At 40.4% G+C, this 20,656-nt stretch overlaps 2 protein-coding genes and 1 pseudogene across 5 annotated transcripts in view; 2 read left to right on the top strand and 1 right to left on the bottom strand.

The window, feature by feature from the left end:
- LOC309865787 (endogenous retrovirus group K member 7 Env polyprotein-like) overlaps positions 1-20,656 on the top strand; it is a 1,143,634-nt gene that overhangs the window by 1,043,858 nt on the left and 79,120 nt on the right. The gene's annotated exons all lie outside the window — the stretch shown is intronic.
- LOC309865814 (DLA class II histocompatibility antigen, DR-1 beta chain-like) lies at positions 7,605-19,634 on the bottom strand. Its single transcript, XM_082732662.1, is given in 7 exon segments — positions 7,605-7,939; positions 8,238-8,261; positions 8,733-8,843; positions 9,818-9,847; positions 9,850-10,098; positions 12,323-12,592; positions 19,433-19,634. Coding segments are annotated over 7 exon segments (798 nt in total). The 5' UTR covers positions 19,533-19,634; the 3' UTR covers positions 7,605-7,925.
- On the top strand, positions 14,647-15,336 carry LOC309865152 (large ribosomal subunit protein eL8 pseudogene; annotated as a pseudogene). The gene has a single exon. The product of its transcript is annotated as a large ribosomal subunit protein eL8 pseudogene (transcript).

Here is a 20,656-nt window from a genome sequence, read left to right as displayed (position 1 = left end):
ATATTAGATTGGCAGCTGACTTATCCACAGACACCTGGCAGGCCAGAAAGAGCTGGCATGATATTTTCAGAGCACTAAACGAGAAAAACATGCAGCCAAGAAGACTATATCCAGCTAGGCTAATATTGAAAATAGAAGGAGAGATTAAAAGCTTCCAGGACAAACAAAAACTGAAAGAATTTGCAAACACCAAACCAGCTCTACAGGAAATATTGAAAGGGGTCCTCTAAGCAAAGAGAGAGCCTACAAGAGGTAGATCAGTAAGGAACAGAGACCATATGCAGTAATAGTCACCTTACAGGCAATACAATGGCACTAAATTCATATCTCTCAATAGTTACCCTGAATGTTAATGGGCTAAATGGGATTTATTCCAGGGCTGCAAGGTTGGTTCAACATCCGCAAATCAGTCAATGTGATACAACACATCAAAAAAAGAAGGAACAAGAACCATATGATACTCTCAATAGATGCTGAAAAAGCATTAGACAAAGTATAGCATCCCTTCCTTATCAAAACTCTTCAAAGTGTAGGGATAGAGGGCGCATACCTCAATATCATCAAAGCCATCTATGAAAAACCCACCGCAAATATCATTCTCAATGGAGAAAAACTGAAAGCTTTTCTGCTAAGGTCAAAAACACAGCAGGGATGTCCATTATCACCACTGCTATTCAACATAGTACTAGAAGTCCTAGCCTCAGCCATCAGACAACAAAAGGAAATTAAAGGCATCCAAATTGGCAAAGAAGAAGTCAAATTATCACTCCTCACAGATGATATGATACTATATATGGTAAACCCAAAAGACTCCACTCCAAAACTGCTAGAACTTGTACAGGAATTCAGTAAAGTGTCAGGATATAAAATCAATGCACAGAAATCAGTTGCATTTCTCTACACCAACAGCAAGACAGAAGAAAGAGAAATTAAGGAGTCAATCCCATTTACAATTGCACCCCAAAACATAAGATACCTAGGAATAAACCTAACCAAAGAGGCACAGAATCTATACTCAGAAAACTATAAAGTACTCATGAAAGAAATTGAGGAAGACACACAAAAAAATGGAAAAATGTTCCATGCTCCTGAACTGGAAGAATAAATATTGTGAAAATGTCTATGCTACCTAAAGCAATCTACACATTTAATGCAATTCTTATCAAAGTACCATCCATCTTTTTCAAAGAAATGGAACAAATAATGCTAAAATTTATATGGAACCAGAAAAGACCTCGAATAGCCAAGGGATATTGAAAAAGAAAGCCAACGTTGGTGGCATCACAATTGCGCACTTCAAGCTCTATTACAAAGCTGTCATCATCAAGACAGCATGGTACTGGCACAAAAACAGACCCATAGATCAATGGAACAGAATAGAGAACCCAGAAATAGACCCTCAACTCTATGGTCAACTAATCTTCGACAAAGCAGGAAAGAATGTCCAATGGAAAAAAGACAGCCTCTTCAATAAATGGTGCTGGGAAGATTGGACAGCCACATGCAGAAAAATGAAATTGGACCATTTCCTTACACCACACACAAAAATATACTCAAAATGGATGAAGGACCTCAACGTGCGAAAGGAATCCATCAAAATCCTTGAGGAGAACACAGGCAGCAACTTCTTCGACCTCAGCCGCAGTAACATCTTCCTAGGAACATTGCCAAAGGCAAGGGAATCAAGGTCAAAAATGAACTATTGGGATTTCATCAAGATCAAAAGCTTTTGCACATCAAAGGAAACAGTTAACAAAATCAAAAGACAACTGACAGAATGGAAGAAGATATTTGCAAACGACATATCAGATAAAGGACTAGTGTCCAAATTCTATAAAGAACTTAGCAAACTCAACACCCAAAGAACAAATAATCCAATCAAGAAATGGGCAGAGGACATGAACAGACATTTCTGCAAAGAAGACATCCAGATGGCCAACAGACACCTGAAAAAGTGCCCCATATCACTGGGCATCAGGGAAATACAAATCAAAACCACAATGAGATATCACCTCACACCAGTCAGAATGGCTAAAATCAACAAGTCAGGAAATGACAGATGCTGACGAGGATGTGGAGAAAGGGGATCTCTCCTACACTGTTGGTGGGAATGCAAGCCGGTGCAGCCACTCTGGAGAACAGCATGGAGGTTCCTCAAAATGTTGAAAATAGAACTGCCCTATACCCAGCAATTGCACTACTGTTTATTTATCCTAAAGGTACAAATGTAGTGATCGAAGGGGCACCTGCACTCAAATGTTTATAGCAGCAATGTCCACAATAGCCAAACTATGGGAAGAACCTAGATGTCCATCCACAGATGAATGGATCAAGAAGAAGTGGTATACATACACAACGGAAAACTATGCAGCCATCAAAAGAAATGAAATCTTGCCATTTGCAACAACATGGATGGAACTAGAGAGTATCATGCTTAGCGAAATAAGTCAAGCAGAGAAAGACAACTATCATATGATCTCCCTGATATGAGGAAGTGGTGATGCAACATGGGGGCTTAAGTGGGTAGAAGAAGAATAAATGAAACAAGATGGGATTGGGAGGGAGACAAACCATAAGTGACTCTCAATCTCACAAAACAAACTGAGGGTTTTTGGGGGGAGGGGGGGTTGGGAGAAGGGGGGTGGGGTTATGGACATTGGGGAGGGTATGTGCTTTGGTGAGTGCTGTGAAGTGTGTAAACCTGGCGATTCACAGACCTGTACCCCTGGGGATTAAAATATATGTTTATAACAAATAAAAAATTTTAAAAAATTCTTAAGAAAAAATTATCAAATTGAATCCAGTGATATTCAAAAAGTACAATTTCAACTGCCCCTCACAACAATGTATTATTTAAAATATAACCCCTGGGAGATTTTTACTAGTTACCAAACACATTTAGATATAGCTTAAGAAAGACACATACTGGCAACAGGCCTTTGGGGGAGGGGATGATATATGGCCTTGAAGCTGAGCAGCTGGGGATGCGGGCTTGCTCAGGGCAGAACGCTGCCTGCTTCATTTTTCTGTTATCTCCCCTTTCTCCTCCCAAAAGTGCCTGTGGCTAATTGGCTAACTATAAACTGCCTCGTTCTTGTTTATCTACAAGATATATGACTGTTTGACCTTCATCTGCTCTTCTCCTTGGTCATTGTTTCTAGCTAATAAAAGTGAGATAGAGGAGTTAGAGACTGAGGGGCAGCAGTCTTTTCAACTGTTGTCCCCTACTCCCAATCTCTTGCAGCCGACTTGTTTGTGCCTCATTCTTCTCCCGTTCACTGACTGGAGGGGGCACACAATACATCATGGCTATGTGTATTTTACTCCAGGACTGCAGGATTGTTTTAAAATTTGAGAATTAATTAATCCAATTTATCATATTAAGTTAAAGAAGGAGACAAAATATATGACCATCTTGGTAGAATCATAAAATATCATCTGACGGGATTCAAATCCTATACCTAATTTTTCTATATCTAGATTTTAAGAATTCTATTAAAAGGGAATTTTCTTGATCTAAAAAAGAATAGCTACCTACTACACACATCAGACTTATTTTATCATCTTCAGCTTCCCACCTTTGGTGATCACCCTATCTTCTCTGTATTGGTGAGATTTTCTATTTTGGGGTTTTTTTTTTTAATCTTTTGGTTCAACATATAGATGAGATCACTCTAATTTGCCTTTCTCTGTGCGACATATTTCACTTCCTATAATGTTTTCAAGGTCCATTCATGTTGTCACAAATGACAAAACTTCATTCTTTCTTATGGCTGAATAATATTTGTTGATGTATGTATACTATGTTTGTTTCCATTCATCCCTTGATGGACACTTAGGTTATTTCCATATCTTCACTATTATAAATAATGTTGCAATAAACAGGGGGATGCAAGTATATTTTCAAGTTAGTGATTTAATTTGCTTTGGTTAAGTACCCAGAAGTGGAATCGCTGGATCAAAGGTCTTTTTAAAATATTTATGAGGAAATTCCACACTGTTTTCCACAGGGGCTCCAGTAACTTACATTCACACCAACAGTGCACAAGGTTTCACTTTCTTCACATCCATGCCAACAACCCCTGTTATTTCTGTTCTTTTTGATAAAAGCCACTCAACAAGTGTGAAGTGATATCTCTTGTGGATTTGATTTGCTTTTTCCTGATGATTAATGATGTTGAGCATCTCTTCTTGTGCCTGTTGGCCATCTGTTGTCTTCTTTGGGAAAACGTCTATTCAGACACTTTGCCCAATTTTTAATTAGATTGGGTTTTTTGTTTTGCTGTTGTTTGGTTTTGTTCTGTTGCTATTCAGTTGAGTAAGTTGGTTCTTTATGTATTTTGGATATTAACCCATCACCAGATATATGATTTGTAAATATTTTCTCCCATTTCATAGGTTACCTTTTCATTTAATTGATAGTTTCTTTTGCTGTGCAAAAGCTTTTTAATGTAATTCAACATTTCACTTTTATTTGTGGTCTTTGCCTTTGGTGTCTAACCCAAAATATCATCACCAGGATGGATGTTGGGGAGCTGACTGATTATGTTTTCTTCCAGGAGTTGCTTGAAATGCTCTATTTTAAACTAAACCTCAACTCTTCAATCTAATTCTGGACTCTGTTGTACTGGCATATTTAATCAATAAGAAATCAATTCCCATAAGATTGCCTATCAAAATTTATATATATATATAAAACAGGTTTTAGCATTTTATCAAACTTAACACATTAATTGTCCTTGGAAATATTCTGAGAAATATATTTTTCCTTATAAAATTAAGTATCAGCATGTTAAGTTCTAAGAACAAATAAATAATCCTCTTGCTTAGCTGTTGTCTTTAATTGTAATTGGGTTTATAGCTGCCATGTAATACTCCACATTTTAAAAAAAACCCTCACAACCTTGAATTGATGTTGCCCCTCAACAATCTAGCATCTTTCATGGGGAGATAGCAAAAAATACTAACACTCTAATAGTACCAGATACTACAGTATCCTCATCTAAAATTGTTCTCTTCTACCCCCTCTAACATTTCTTTCTTCCTAAACAAGATTATGTGCTCACATCTTTCCAGTCCATCTATCCTGCCTCCAGGTGAGGCAGGCCCAACCCACAAAGGGTGGAGCATGGTTTGTCAGAAAATACCACAGTCATCCCATGGTCCTCCTAATGTGTGGGGAAGTACATCTACTGGGAATACTTGAAGATGTTTAGTTCCCTCTTATAAATGCATATGAGGAGAAACAGTTCCTTTTCCTACCTTTGGAAATTGTAAGAGAAAATGAATCCTGAAGCTTCTCCAGGCAGGCAGCCTACTACCATTTCCAGAACACTGATGTGTGGTGTATGATAGAGAAATGAGATACAAAGTCCCACCATCACTGGCGACATCACTGGCCTGATGACTTGACCAGTTCTGGAGATGAGCTACACTGGGTCTGTCTGCCATGTGATACAAGAGTTAAAGAAAAATAAACCAAATTAGATTGATTTTTCTCCACTAGCAACAGAAAGCATCTCCACTGAAATATTCCTGCCATGCATTTTAATCCTACATTATAACGTCAGACCGCAGATCTAAGATAAATAAGACAACTCACGTCTTCGTCTTAGAGAACACAACAAAAGTAACATTGCAACCCTGGGATCAAACAGGGTTTGATAAGATCATATAAATGTTGAGTACATGACAGTTACCTTATTAAACTCCCACAGGATGATAAACTGCTTCACATCAATAATGCATGATAGAACTAGAATATACATAAAATAAACTTTGAATTGGCTTGATAAATTACAGCTGTTTCTAATAGTGGAGAAATCGTGTTGAAATCACTATGACCATGAACTTCTGAATCTACTGCCTGCTCTTTAGATTTGATTTATATTTCAAAGTGACTCTTCAGACAGAATATGACAGCAGAACTCATCATCTCCTTAAGCAATTTAAGGTCATTTGTCTGAAACCTTTCCAACTCTTATCTCATTGAAGTCTGAGGAATTTAGAGCTATATACTCACTTACAATTACAGTTACACAGTGTTCTAAGAACCAAAAATATTTGGTTTAATTTCCTGTTTGTTTCCCACCATATATATTTTTTAAATATTTTATTTATTTATTTGACAGACAGAGATCACAAGTAGGCAGAGAGGCAGGCAGAGAGAGAGAGGGGAGAAAGCAGGCTCCCCGCCGAACAGAGAGCCCAATGCGGGGCTCGATCCCACAACCCTGGGACCATGACCTGAGCCAAAGGCAGAGGCTTTAACCCACCGAGCGACCCAGGCGCCCCCCCACCATATGCTTTTTGTCATGTTTGTTTCATCAATACAGTTTTGTTTTTCTATATATTGTCTTTTTAAACTTTTTATTTAAAGTTTTGACATAAAATATTTGAAGTATCCTCATATTAAAACTATTAAATAAGATATATTCAGAATAGTACAGCTTTCATCTCTGTTCCCTTCAACCTATTCATACATTTTGACTGAGAGGCGACATTTTTTTTTAAAAAATCCTTCCATTGTAGTATGTAGATTAGATAGATGAGAAAGAGATAATGACAGATGGGTGATATAGACAAAATGAGTTGATCTAGGTATATATTCCTATTCTCTTCTTCTATTTTATTAAACAAAATGTTGTTTGCTTTACAAACTTTTCTGTACCCATACAAACACCTTTGAGAGATTATTCTATAGCAGTGTGTTATTTTTTCCTTCCAGCTGCATAACATTTCATTGTTTGTATGGGCATCTGAATATTCATAATTTCCCCCTTTGTTTCCCAGTACTCCTTCTGATCTGCTAAGATATTATCCATCCAGGATATTCCTGTAGACAATAAGAATACACACAGTCTGGAAGGTCTCAGAATTGTATCTTTCCCCTAGATTTGTGGCTTTGTCTTGGTGGTCTGAGACTTAGTTATTGGGAAGGCTGCATCCCAAGCCAAAGTGTTAGCATGCCACTAAGTTTATCTGAGAGCCAGAAAAAGATGGAAGGGTAGACAGAGCTCACCATCAGTATAATGAAAGGGGTTTACTCAGGTGAGGATACTTTCTATAAATAATCAGGGAAAGTTGTACCTGGCTGGCTCAGTCAGTGGAACATTCAACTTGTGATCTCAAGGTTATGAGTTCATGTTCCATGTTGGGCATGGAACCTACTTTAAAAATAAAATTAAATAAAAATATAAAAAATAAAAAATCAGGGACAAAATGACAAAAGAATGTTATTATAAAAAGTCTAAGGGCATCACCTCTGTAAAAATTATTTGCATTACATTGCAGGAATATTTTTTTGTCCCCTTTCCTTATCCCATCGTGCAAAAGGACTGGTGTGTTTGTGTTTCAGAACATAGACATGTAGGACATCATCATCTTATGGGTCATTAAGGGCTTCCTCCAAACTCCAGAAAATATGTCTAATTACATAACTTGTAAAGCTCAAGAATAAATGGGAATGAAACAAGGATACTTTCAAGATCCCCATATCTGAGCAAAATTCTGGGATATAAATAAAAACCATTATTTTATTGTGGTGGAATCCTCCCTTTGTCTCTTTTTTTATACCTCTTTTCTTTGAAACTATCTGAAACAGATTATTTTAACCCCATGTTTATTTGAGAAAAGCTTATGAAGATACATGAGAAGAAGTTCAGTTCCCGTGCAGGAAGGCAGGAAAGGCGATGCAGAAGGGGACCAGAGAGAATGCAGAGGAGGTACTGAAGTCACACTGGGGCTTCCAGGTCAAGGAAGGGGCAGACAGAGCCACAGGGAGAACAAGTGCTGCAAGGTCACTGAAGCCGGGCCAACCAGATCTGAGAAAGCACTGTAACTGTGGAGGAGTGAGAGCTGGAAGTCTTTCACTCTGAGAAGAAGCTGGGAAGGAAGGTTCTTCCTGGAGTGTCACCATCTCCACGTCAGCTCAGGAGACCTGCAGAGACAGAGCAGAGTGTTATTTCCAGACCCACCTCTCCAAGCAGCTCCTTCTCCCTTTCCCAGGGCCTTGAATTAAAGCCCTGCAGTAAGAAGAGCATATTCTTAGGTCTTCTTGATCTGAAGCTATTTCACAGCACAGGACTTTTACTAAATGGAGAAAGGAAGCTTCAGGGTAAACTGCCCAATCAGAAGTCAGATCCAAAGTCTTTCTCATTTTTTCTGTCTTTCACCATTACCACTTACTTGTTCTGGAATAACCAAATCTATCACTAAAGAGGATGACAGAGCATTACCTGTTGGCTGAAGTCCAGAGTGTCCTGGGAAAGAGAAGAGAAGACATACACTTAACATATAAGAAGGTAAATCTGTCCCTACACACAAGGTCCCAGCCCCAGACCCGCCTCCTTAGATTTCTCTAAATCTAATCACAACCGACATGATATGATGCCAGAGTGGAGAAAAAAGTGAGAGATGTGACCCACGAAGCTTCCGTCACACAAATACAGTGGGATTTCACTAGCTTTAGTGCCTCTTCCTCCATTTGGCCCAGGATCCCAAACCAAGATTCCCACGCTTGTTAACCTCTCTCTTATCTCTACAGGCCATAATCTCTTATACTAAAACCCAGTAACCATGGGCTGTTGCTTTCTAGATTTCTAAGAAATCTGAAGTCGAATTGGGAAAGAAACGCTTCATACAGGGTCACTGGTACACAGAGACCTTATTTGATCAAAGCTGTATTTCTCCCCCACAGGGTCTCTGTGGAGACTCATCAACAGGTGCCTTACCCTTTTGATTCCTGAAGTAGATGAACAGCCCCACCACGAGGAAGAGCAGACCCAGAACAAAGCCTCCAGTTCCACTCAGAATCTTGCTCTGTGCAGACCCAGACTGTGCCCCTGAGAGAAGAAACAGTTTTGTGATTTTTATCCCAACTCTAACATCTCCGATAGAGACTCTGAGATTGAGAACTCTGAGAATGAGGAAGACAGACTGCCTTGAAGAAATCGAATAATTTTCAATTTCTGGAAAAGAAATTTAAAAATCATATTGCACAAATGCAATGTTTAGTCGCTGAACTTTTTAAATATCACAGCTCTGACAAATCCACTACTTCAGGGATGCCTGGGTGGCTTAGTTGGTTAAGCAGCTGCCTTCAGCTCAGGTCATGATCCCAGCATCCTGGGATCGAGTCCCACATCGGGATCCTTGCTCTGCAGGGAGCCTGCTTCTCCCTCTAACTCTGCCTTCCACTCTGTCTGCCTGTGCTCGCTCGCTCTCTCGCTCGCTCTCTCTCTCTGACAAATAAATAAATAAAATCTTTTTTAAAAAATCCACTACTTCAGCATCAAAGGATGAGAAGCCTGGATGGAGTCCACAGAGCTCAACAGATTGTGCAGAGCAACACAGCTAAGGAAAGGCAGAGTCAAGATTGGATTCCCCTCAAGTCAGGAAGGTTCCTACATTATGGAGGATGTGCCTCTTCTGAGACCACAATCAACAACTCAGAGCAACAGCACTTGAAGCACAAGCCCAACCCGAACCAGGGGACTGGTGCCCAGTGTGAAGAGGGAACCATGACCTGTGAGCCATGGAAAATGTCAAAACTTGGACAACCTCTGTTCTGCCAGCCAGGCATAACTGCCTCACCAGGGAATACAGGATCTATACAAATGATCACAGGATATCTAGAAACTATCAGAGGATTTCTACCATAAGATATCACTCAGCAACCCCCAGTGATCTGTGCTGAAGAGAAGAGATCATGGAACAAATGAAAACATGGTGTAAGGAGAGAAAACCCTGACACTCAGGAAAAGGAAAGTCCCCTCCTTAGTGGGTGAGGAACTTAGGAGATCAGAAAGCTTCTCACTCCATTCCTCAGTGACAGGGCTCATCAAACTGGGTGCTCCACTTGGCAGGTATAGACCTCTCCACTCTGAGGAACTGTCTCCAGCATCACTAGGGTCTGGAAGGTCCAGTCTCCATTACAGATCAGGCCTGTGGACACGACCCCAGACTCCTTTTCCTGGCCATTCCGGAACCACCTGACTTCAATGTGGCCTGGATAGAAACCATTCACAGAGCAGACCAGGAGGTTGTGGTGCTTCAGGGGCTGGGTCTTCACAGGATACACAGTCACTATAGGCTCCACTAGAAGAGAAGAGGTAGAGGGACTCAGTGAGGACGACAGACTCAGTCTCCCATGTTGGCTACCTCCGGTCTCTGGTCCTTGGCTGAGTGTCAAGCAGGCTTTCCTAAAGCTGACCATGTAGCCCAATTAGACCAGTATCGTGAACCTTGAGTTTAATCCTGACAGCATGGGTCCATTCGATTTGAAAGCTATTGGGGAAATTTGTGGGATTTATTTTTCATGGTATGAAGCCGTTAATCCTTGTAGAAGTGTTTCCAAGTTTTGTAAGGCATAAAGTGTCTTAAAAACACAATTTCTGGAGCAGGCTGACTGAGTTCAAATCCAGACTCTGCTACTTTACTTATTCATCCTGGGAGAATTTTGACATTCTTCTGTGCCCCAGCTTTCTAAAATATCAAGGGGAATAGTGATATCAACTTAGCTGTTAGAGTTATGTGAAGATTAATGTACCGAAGGATGTAAAACGATAACTGGAATTTAGCCTTCAGTATGTGTTAGCTACTTATTATCTTTGTTTTGTTGCTCTAAGCAGGGTGGATAAATTGGGGAACAGCTTGAGTTAGATGGGGAAAGAGAGTGTGAAATCCTGGGAATGCTACATTCACACCTTGGAACAATCCAGACATAGTTCTACCCTGGGAAGCAGGAAAGACAGAGCTGGTTCTCTAGCTCTGGAAGTTGAGTCCAAGAATAGCGAGAGTCCTAAAAGAGGAAAAAGAGCAAGGAAACTCAACTTATTTTAAAAAGTTCTCATAATTTCACCAGCGGATCAGTCCTTCTTTTTTGTAGTATAAAAATATCTATTATTAGAATTGTTACCATTTTATAATTTTCTCCTTTTTACAACTAACATTTGAGTTCAGGGCAGGATCTGTGACTCACTAACAGGTATCCTTGGTGCCCAAGACCATCCCTGACACTACAGCCTAAATAAATATAATTTCTGTTTTGGTAAAAGGAGAAATACAAGAAAAGCTTTTTAGAATACCATAAAATGGTAGATTCAAGATTGAGGAGAAACCACTGCTAAAAATTTTGCAGTATATTTCCTAAAATAAAAATGTTTCCATCCCTAGCAGGAGAAGTCATAAACAGAACCAAAATACAAACCACAAACTAGGGAAAATGCTGGATCAAATGTCAGCAAATGTTAATAATCTTATTTATAGAGCATGTATATAATCACTGAGAAAAACACCAAAACCCCAAGATAATAGACAGTAGATAATTTTTTAAATGGTAAAAATCATTAGCCAAATAATATATGAAAATAATGTTCAATAATCTTAGAAATCAAAGGAATAGAGATTAAAAATTAACAAGATAAATTCTCAACTGAGCATGTGGCAGTATTGAAAAAGGTCTAGCAAAGGGGAATGTGAGGTGAATTGTTACAACTATATCAAAAAATCGTATGCAACTCCTTAAATACTTTCATCATTATATAAACAGCAGTATCAATATGTTTTGTAACAAAAATGTAATTAAAAATGCAGTTTCAAATTCACAAATAAATAAGGGTCTCAGAGGTCTCTTGGACCCATTAAAAATTAGTCTGACACTTTTTCTCAATGAAATGGCCCCACTCACAGGCACACTTCCTTCAGGGGTTCAGAATTAAGAAGGGTGAGTGCCAAGAACAGAGGGTGACTGGCCTCCTCACATTCTCCCTAATCTTTTAATCCTCCTCTCCCTTCCCCTAAACCTTCACCCCAACCAGGACACCCTCCACTTCCCTCCCCAGGTCTCCACCACCTGCCTAGTGTTCCCTCCACTTGCAGCTCCTGAGCTCCCCTCACCTCTCCCTCAGGGGCCACCAAGGATGTCAGAAGTCCCCTCCTTCGTCCCCCCTCACACCCTCTCTCCCAGCCCACCCCCACATCCAGGCCCACAGCCCAGCTCACACTCATTCTCTGCCCCCCTCACTTTAGAGCACACCCCTCACACACTGTCCGCACAACCACACAGGGACACAACCATACAATCACAACCACACATTCTGCACAGTGACACAAACAGACCACAATGTCCCTGACAGGGCACTCTCACAGGGATCCTTCTAACCTGTACTTGCTCAAGACCCTGTGCGCTCACCCCCAGACGAGTCTGTCTCAGTGTCCGTCTGTCTGTCTATCTCTCTCTCTCTCTCTCTCTCTCTCTCACACACACACACACACACACACACCCCTACCTTCCCCCGATCTCCGTCCCTGCCGCGCTCACCTCGCCGCTGCACCGTGAAGCTCTCACCCACCTCGTAGTTGTGTCTGCAGTACGTGTCCACTGGGGCCCGCGCATCCTCCAGGAAGTCCTTCTGGCTGTTCCAGGACTGAGCACTGGGCCGCCCCAGCTCGGTCACCGGCCGGTACTCCCCCACGTCGCTGTCGAAGCGCACGAACTCCTCGCCGTTATAGAAGTGTCTCTCCAGGAGCCGCACCCGCTCCGTCCCGTTGGTGAAGTAGCATTCCGACGTCCTCAGGTACAGGAAATGTGCTGTGGGGACAGAGACGATCCGGTCACCCGCGGGCTCCTGGAAGACACTGACGGCGGCTCCCTCGCTGGCTCTCCCCGGCGCCCCCAACCACCAGCACACACCGCCCGTCTTCCCTCTGCGGGCGGCGGGAGAGGAGGCCACTGGGTCCCGGGCTCGGCGGCGGACCCCCAGCCTGAATAGCCCCGGCATTTGCCCCTCACCAGCTTCTCCTGGACGCCTGCCGCTGACAGAGACCCGCCTCCCTCCTCGCCTCCCACAGCCCTTTCCCCCCGCCTTAAACCCCCACCTGCTTCTCCCCTCGCCCACCTCAACACTTGGTACAGGCTCAGGCCCCTGCCGCCCCTGAGAATCCAGAGGAGGAAACAGAAGCGTCCCCTCCACTCCTGGAGCTGAAAATGCAGGGAAAGTGACGCACAAAACTCAGCCAGGCCAGACTTTATACGGGGTGAGAAACGTCACAGGAAACGTGTGCAGTTCTAGACCCGAGAATAATTGGATGATCTCCGTTACCTTAGAGTGCCAGAGACCTGGTCTCAAGGGTGACATTCCAGATATGACATGAAAGATTAAGCAGATGTGAGCTGGAGGGTATGTGTGTGTGTGTGTGTGTTTGGGGAAGAGGAAGCCACATTTCAGGTCAAGGTCATGTAACTGCAAAAGCTTGAAAGAATTGAGAAACTTCCTTAAGAAACCAGAGAAAACAGTTCACTGAAGCAGACAGTGAGAGGAAGGAGAAAGACCTTTAGAGATACCACATGCAGTGGATTCTAAAAGCCTATGGGTGCTGGTAGTATTTGACTTGTATACTGAATTCAAAGGCATATGAGTGAGGAATTTTAAGGAGGTTAAAACCATGGTTGTAATATAGTTCCTCCATTTTTACTCACATTTCCAAATTCAGAAGTCTTAGAAAATGAGATTGCATTAAAAATTTTGATGCAGAATCCATTTGGCAAATCTAGTCTGGTGAGGTAAATGGTCAAGTATGTCAGAGCTCTAATTAGTCAATCGGTCACATGTGCTCCTGAAAGTTTCAATATATGTAAACATACACACATCATAATATATGTATGCAAATATATACATACACACACATATGCATAGATGTATGTATATATGGATATGTCTGTTTCACGTTTAATCAAACTAAGAAAAAAATTTTTTAAGATTTTATTTATTTATTTGACAAAGATCACAAGTAGGCAGAGAAGCAAGAAGAGAGAGGGGGAAGCAGTTTTCCTGTTGAGGTGGGGCTCGATCCCGAGACTCTGGGATCATGACATGAGCCGAAGGCAGAGGCTTTAGCCCACTGAGCCACCCAGGTGCCCCAAGAAACATTTTTTATTCAAGTCTGATTAACATGAAACATTTAAAAATAGGAGAAAAATACCTCTGCATTTAAAAAGGAGACCCAAAAAAAAAAAAAAAAAAAAAAACAGGAGCATTTGACATTATCAATATAATAGAATGTAGGGTTACTACAACATTTTGATATATTTTATTGAAAAATACTTGTGGCAGCCACAATTCATGTCTTATAAAGGCACGTTGTTGAAAGTTAACAGAGATGGTGATCGTCCAGAAATCACGGTCTCTACAAGAAATTGATGAAGGTATACAACTTTATACTTTATTATTTCCTTATTTAAACAAACTAAAACCACAAAGACATGAATTGGAAGGTGAGTGTGTGTATAAAGTGTGAGTCTACAGTTTTGAGAAGCAGCACAGTATAAATCAGTATTTTCAACCTCAGCACTGTTAACATTTTGGGGTTCTGTTCATTTGTGAGAAATGATACCCCATATATTTTCCAACTATAATGGTACAAAACTAAAAATCAACAGTAAAACAAGCTGGAAAATCTACAATGTAAATGTTAAATATTTATATGTAAATATTAAACAACACACTACTGCACCAGCAAAGGGCCAAATAGGAAATCAAATGGCAAATCAAAATATGTCTCAAGACAAAAGAAAAAGAAAACACAACTGAAATGTATGCTGTAAATTCCTGTATTAAGAGAAAAAATTCAGCTCTCTCCACCAAGATGCTGAAAGGAAAGGAGGCTGAGGGATGGCTCTGGACTCTGGTGAAGAAGCAGGAAGCCAAGAAGGTGGTCAATCCCTTGTCTGAGAAAAGACCCAAGAATTTTGGCAATGGACAGGAAGATATCCAGCCCAAAAGGGACCTCACCCACGTTGTCAAATATCTTGGCTACTCCTGCTGCAGCAGCAAAGGGTTATTCTATATAAATGTCTAGAAGTACCTCTCATGATTAGCCAGTCTCTAAGCCTTTGACAGCCACACAGCTACTCAATGGCTTAAGCTGGCCCACAGGTTCAGACCAGAGGCAAAGCAAGAGAAGGAGAAATTGTTGGCTTGGCTGAGATGAAAGCTGCTAGTAAAGGGATGTCCCCCTAAGAGGCCAACTGTCCTTTGATCTAGGTTCATCCTATCACCACCTTGGTGGAAAACAAGAAGGTTTAGCTGGTAGTGATTTCATATGACATGGATCCCATTGAGCTGGATGTCTTCCTGCCTGCCCCGTATCCTAATATGGGAATTCCCCCACATAATCAAGGGGAAGGCCAGGCTGGGGTGTCTGGTCCACGGGAAGATCTGCACCATAGTCCCCTTCATACAAGTTAATTCAGAAGACAAATGAGCTCTTCCTAATCAGTTGGAGGCTATCAAGAAAAATTACAATGACAGATGTGGCGAGATCCTCTGTCTCTGAGACAATGTCCTGGGTCTAAAGTCGGTGGTTCGCATTGCCAAGTTGGAAAAGGCAAAGCCTAAAGAACTGACCACCAAACTGGCCTAAGTGTGCACTATTGAATTTTCTGTACATTAAAGCAATAAAGAGTTCTCTTTCAGCCAGTGTCAAGGGAAAAAAAATAAAAAAGGGGGAAAAAAGTTCAAACAAACACATGATACCTGAGGGAACTAGAAAAAGAAACTTGGGGGAAATTCAGTAGAGGAAGAAAATAACAAGAAAAATCAGAAATAAAATAGAGACCAGAAGACATAATAACATAACATTGAAAGTAATGACCCAGTTTTCAATCAATAAATAAATAACCGAAATTAGCAATTCTTAAACTACATTAAGAAAAAAACAAAAACAAAAGACAGAAGACTCAAAACCCAAAATGAGAAATGGGGAGGAGAAAACAATACAATTGATAACCACAGCTGTTGACATTTTGGACAAGATAATTGTTGTGAGAAGGCTGTTCTGTGCATTTTAGGATGTCTATCAGCATCTCTAGCCTCTACCCACTAGATGTCAGATGAAACCCCAGTTTTGAAAACCAGAAAATGGCTCCAGACATTGCTCTATACCTCAGGGGTAGAGGGTGCTGGTAAAAATGTCCCTGGGTAAGAACCACTGTTAGACTACCTAAAATATATGTGATGAAAAAGCTTCTGTTGTTTGAGAAAGCTGAGTATTGCATTGAAAAATTTGCCAATATCATATCTGACCAAAAAAACCTTATCCTGTGGATGAATTTTGCTGAAAATAGCTCAGCACTGGCACCAGATTCCTAAGAAACATTCATAGCGCTTAATAAGAGATTATCAAAAGATACTAAGAATTCTAACCAAAAAATGACTGTTCTTGGTTGTGCTAAAGCTTCAGGCTCACCCAAAACAAAGTGAACGGCGACTGGAAAGGCTAAAATTCAGGATGTCTGAAAGATGTAATGATTACCCCTGTGCATTATTTTCAAACCAAAAAATATGTATAACCAGATATAATTTCCTGACTGACTCAGTCACCACTTTGGATCAGTGACAAGTTCCTGACAGCCAACCTGGACTGTGAGAAGTCTGTAGTGTCACTGTCCTTGGGTAATTGTTCCACATGACGCTCCTCTGAGCTTCTTGTAAAAACTAAAGCTTTTGGCTTTGAATTTGCCACAGTATAACGTCTGTGTTGAAATCTTATGACCGAAGAATTTTTGTCTCATCAAGAGCAGGTATAGTTTTTAAATTCCATTCTTGTTACAGTTTACTGAGAGAAGCCTACAAATCCACAGCTTTCTGAAAGAATCAGTTACTAGTGCCTGTTATGAAGATATAAATTAATAAAACAACTTTAACAAGTGTTTGGCACAGACTTTGGGCTGTGTTCATGTTTGCATGAAATAGCAGATAAACATTTTGAAAACTAGTATGTCATTAGTAAAAGAAAATCATATCAAACTTCAATATAAGCTAAAGTTAATCAGATAAAAATCTAAATTAAAAAAAAAAAGCACCAACAATGAGGTCATGGTGGGCATTGCCCTAGTGATAGAAACGTGCTAGTGGCAACCCGGAGAGCACTCCTCAGCTTACTCCCCACGCTCCTTCTGTCCCTTCAACTCAGCAAACATCTTCCCACACTTTGGTCTTTATCCTATTCTCTCTCCCCAGAACACCTGTCCCTCAGATCCTACACATGACCAGTTTCTTCTCATCAGTCACATGCCAGCTAAATGTCACTCTCTCAGGGAGAGCTCCCCAGCCACTGGAACTGAGGTCAGGTGAATCCAAATCTCTGTCACAATACTCTGCACTGTTGGGTTTATACTGCACTTACTGCTCTCTGAAATTTTTTGTTAAATGTTTATTGGGCTTTCTACACTGTTGTTAGGTAAGTTTTTAATGACTTTGATAGTCGTGGACATTTTTTCATTGAGGTATAATTAGCATACTGTGTTATACTAGTTTCCATTGTACAGCATAATGGTTCCACCATCCTGCACATGCTCAAGCTCATCACGGTAAGTGTGCTCTTCAACCTCTGTCATCCATTTACCCATCCCCCACTCTCTCTACTCTGGCAACCACCGGCTTGTTCTCTGTATTTAAAAGTCTCACTTTTTGTTCGACTCTTTTTTTGTTGTTGATTTGTTTTGTTTCTTAACTTCACATTTGGTGAAATCTTTTGGTATTTGTCTTTTGGTGTATGACTTACTTCACTGAGCATTATACCCTCCAGGTCCAGCCACGTTCTTGCAAATGGCAAGATCTCATTTTTATGGCTGAGGAATACTCTACTGTATATATATTCCACATCTTCTTTATCCATTCATCTTTTGATGAACACTTAGGTTTGCACTGTATACAAATGCTGCAATATATATGAGGATGCATGTATCTTTTTAATTAGTGTTTCATTTACTTTGGGGAAATTTCCAGCAGTGGGATTACTGGATCTTATGTGACTATATATTTAATTTTTTGATGAAGTTCCATACAGTTTTCCATAGTTGTTATACCAATTTGTTTTCCCACCAACAGCCATTAGGCTTCTTTTTTCCTACATCCTTGCCAAGACTTAGTATTTCTTATCTTTTGATTCTAGCCATAGGACTTTTCTATCTTATCCAAACAGTATTCTCTGATCCTCAAACAGAGCCCAGAAATAATGATAAGTTGCTAAGAAAAGTATTTATAGTCAAAATAAATAAACACAGGGTTCTGGGACTTGGATCATTGCAGAGATCCTGGAAAGCAAGAAGGGGCTCAAGCTCCAACACTCTTTTACTCCGATAACACATTAAATCCCTTCTGCATCTTCGGAGAAATTCAGACAAATTTTCTCTCTCTCTCTCTCTCTCTCTTTTTTTTTGTTGCTGTTGGAAGAAATATTCACAGGTAAGGGAAAGATGATTTTAGGAAGGAAAATGTCATTAAGTTTCAATTCATCTAATGGATCTATTGTAGTGCTTAAGTTCTATGTAAACATTGGTGATTCTCCATAATGAACATGGCATAGAAGGAAAAGAAGAGGGCTAATTAGCCTTCCCCAAACTGGCTAACTGCGGAAAACAGAGGCCCTGATGAATTAGTCCATGCTTTGAGAGCCAAGACCCAAGGAAGCCAATGAGTTCTCTAAACATTTAGCCTGATAAGATGGACGTAAACAACCTTCACACACTCTGTACCCTGCTCAGTGTGTTTAGTTTGAAACATATGAAATTCTTGATATTTGAATATTTTTGATGAGAAATTTGCAAGACAAGAATTTCATAAAACTTATACTACTTGAAGACCTTCTGTGGGTCAGAGAAAGGAGACATGTGGGAGAAACCAACAGTACAGAAAGGTTCAAAATAAATTCATAATAAACACTATACCCTGTGAGGTTTTCAGAATATGGCTTAATTTCTTTAAGGCATCAAGTAACTCTCCATAATGCTCTTTATATACAGCATTATTTCAAGTAATAAGGATCCCTGCTTTAGCTCCAGGTTGCTTTCTATGGGAGAAATAGAAAACAAATCCTAATTTCTGTCAGAAAACCTACAATATAGGAATATAGGTTTTATAAACAGTGGAGTTCAGGAGGAAGAAAAGAGGATAATGAAGGAGACCTCTTGATACATCCTCACTTCTCAGGGAGAGACACCAGCATCACAGATCCTGTTGAGGATATCAAACAGGCTCTTCTAGAAGAAATCTTTCTAAGTCCTTTTCATACCCCAGAGATTTCCCCTTTACCAGGTATAACTCAACATAATAAAGAAAACAACTCAACAAAAAATTATATTGAAATCATTATTCCCACAGACCTCGAGGAAATGGGATGTAAGCCTGGAGATGTTTCATTGGAGAAGAGTTGAGACTGAGTAATGGATATATGGAGACTCCATTACCCTCTCTTGTAGAAAGGACAAGCATAGAAGTTCCTTTTGTTGAGAAAACCAAATGATAAAGATCAGTGGACACTGAAGGAAATTTTACAACTTTCTAAGGGATACAGTCTGAACACAGTGACAGAATTAACTCCCTTCCTTCCCTCATCCCATAATAGCTCACCACCCAAGGTACGCACTTACATGGGGTGTCCCTGGCCCAAGCCATGGGAGGGCTCAGCACCATCAGTATCACTGTCAGAGCCACCATCCAGAAGCCTCTAGGGAACCACAGACATGCCATGCTGGAAAAATACAGAGGACAGGGTTCATGGAGGTAGGCAAATCTAAATCAGTGAGGACCAACTAGCACCATCCTCCATGCACATCCCAAATAATACTAACCAAGGAACTCATGTCTGTGCTCTTAGATTGGATGATCTACAAGTCGAAAACCAATCAGCACCAGATATGAACGGCATCATTAGTTGTCGATCAGAGATACAGTATGAAGATCCTCTTTCATAACAGATTGCCTACATTTGAACTGTTTTAAGTTGAGTACTTTAAAGGTTTGATCTAGTTGCTTGTGAAACATTTTATAACACCTGTACTGTGAGGCAGCTCCATATTGGGCATTATGTGCACACATCTCTGAGACTTTTGGGACAAATGTATGTCTGAGCATGTTTAGGAGCTGAGGGAGTGGAGTGAAGATGATTATAAATTAATCTGGTCCTTATTACATCACAACTTGTTGTTGTAGATTTGAAGGAATTCCTTTACTTCTCACCTCTGAAATGAAGGCTCTGTGATCTTACGGTTATTTTAATTCTGAACAATGCTGTCATTCTATGGACAGCTCAGGCAGCAGCATCTCTCCTGGTAACTAATGATAGGCTAGCAATACAGCAGTTGATTGGAGAAGTAGTCTGCATAGTCTTATAACTAGAGATGCCTTTGATAAAGTAAAGGGAATTGGAATTTAAATTTTATTAAATTTAGAATTTAATTAGCCTGAATGAAAAGGTTTTCAGGATTTGGCACCTAAATCTAGTGGCATCTCCAGAATACACATAGAGAAAGGGACTTAGGGGCTCCTGGGTGGCTCAGTGGGTTAAAGCCTCTTCATTCATCTCAGGTCATGATCCCAGGGTCCTGGGATCGAGCCCCGCATGGGGCTCTCTGCTCAGCAGGGAGACTACTTCCTCCCTCTCTCGCTGCCTACTTTTGATCTCTCTCTGTCAAATAAATAAATAAAATCTTTAAAAAAGAGAGAGAGAAAGGGACTTAGAGGACATGATCTATGTGGATTGATGGTCTTGAAAATTCCTTTGCATAATACTTAACCTAAAAATGTGATAGAGCCAACTGTCAAAATCAAAACATTCACAGAGCTGAAAGATTGATTAAGGATGCAAAGTCAGC

The sequence above is a fragment of the Mustela nivalis genome, assembly GCF_964662115.1.
Source record: "Mustela nivalis genome assembly, chromosome: 5".
Classification (NCBI taxonomy): Eukaryota; Metazoa; Chordata; class Mammalia; order Carnivora; family Mustelidae; genus Mustela; species Mustela nivalis.
The sequence above is the reverse complement of the archived record's forward strand: the minus strand, read 5'-3'. Positions and strand labels throughout refer to the sequence as shown.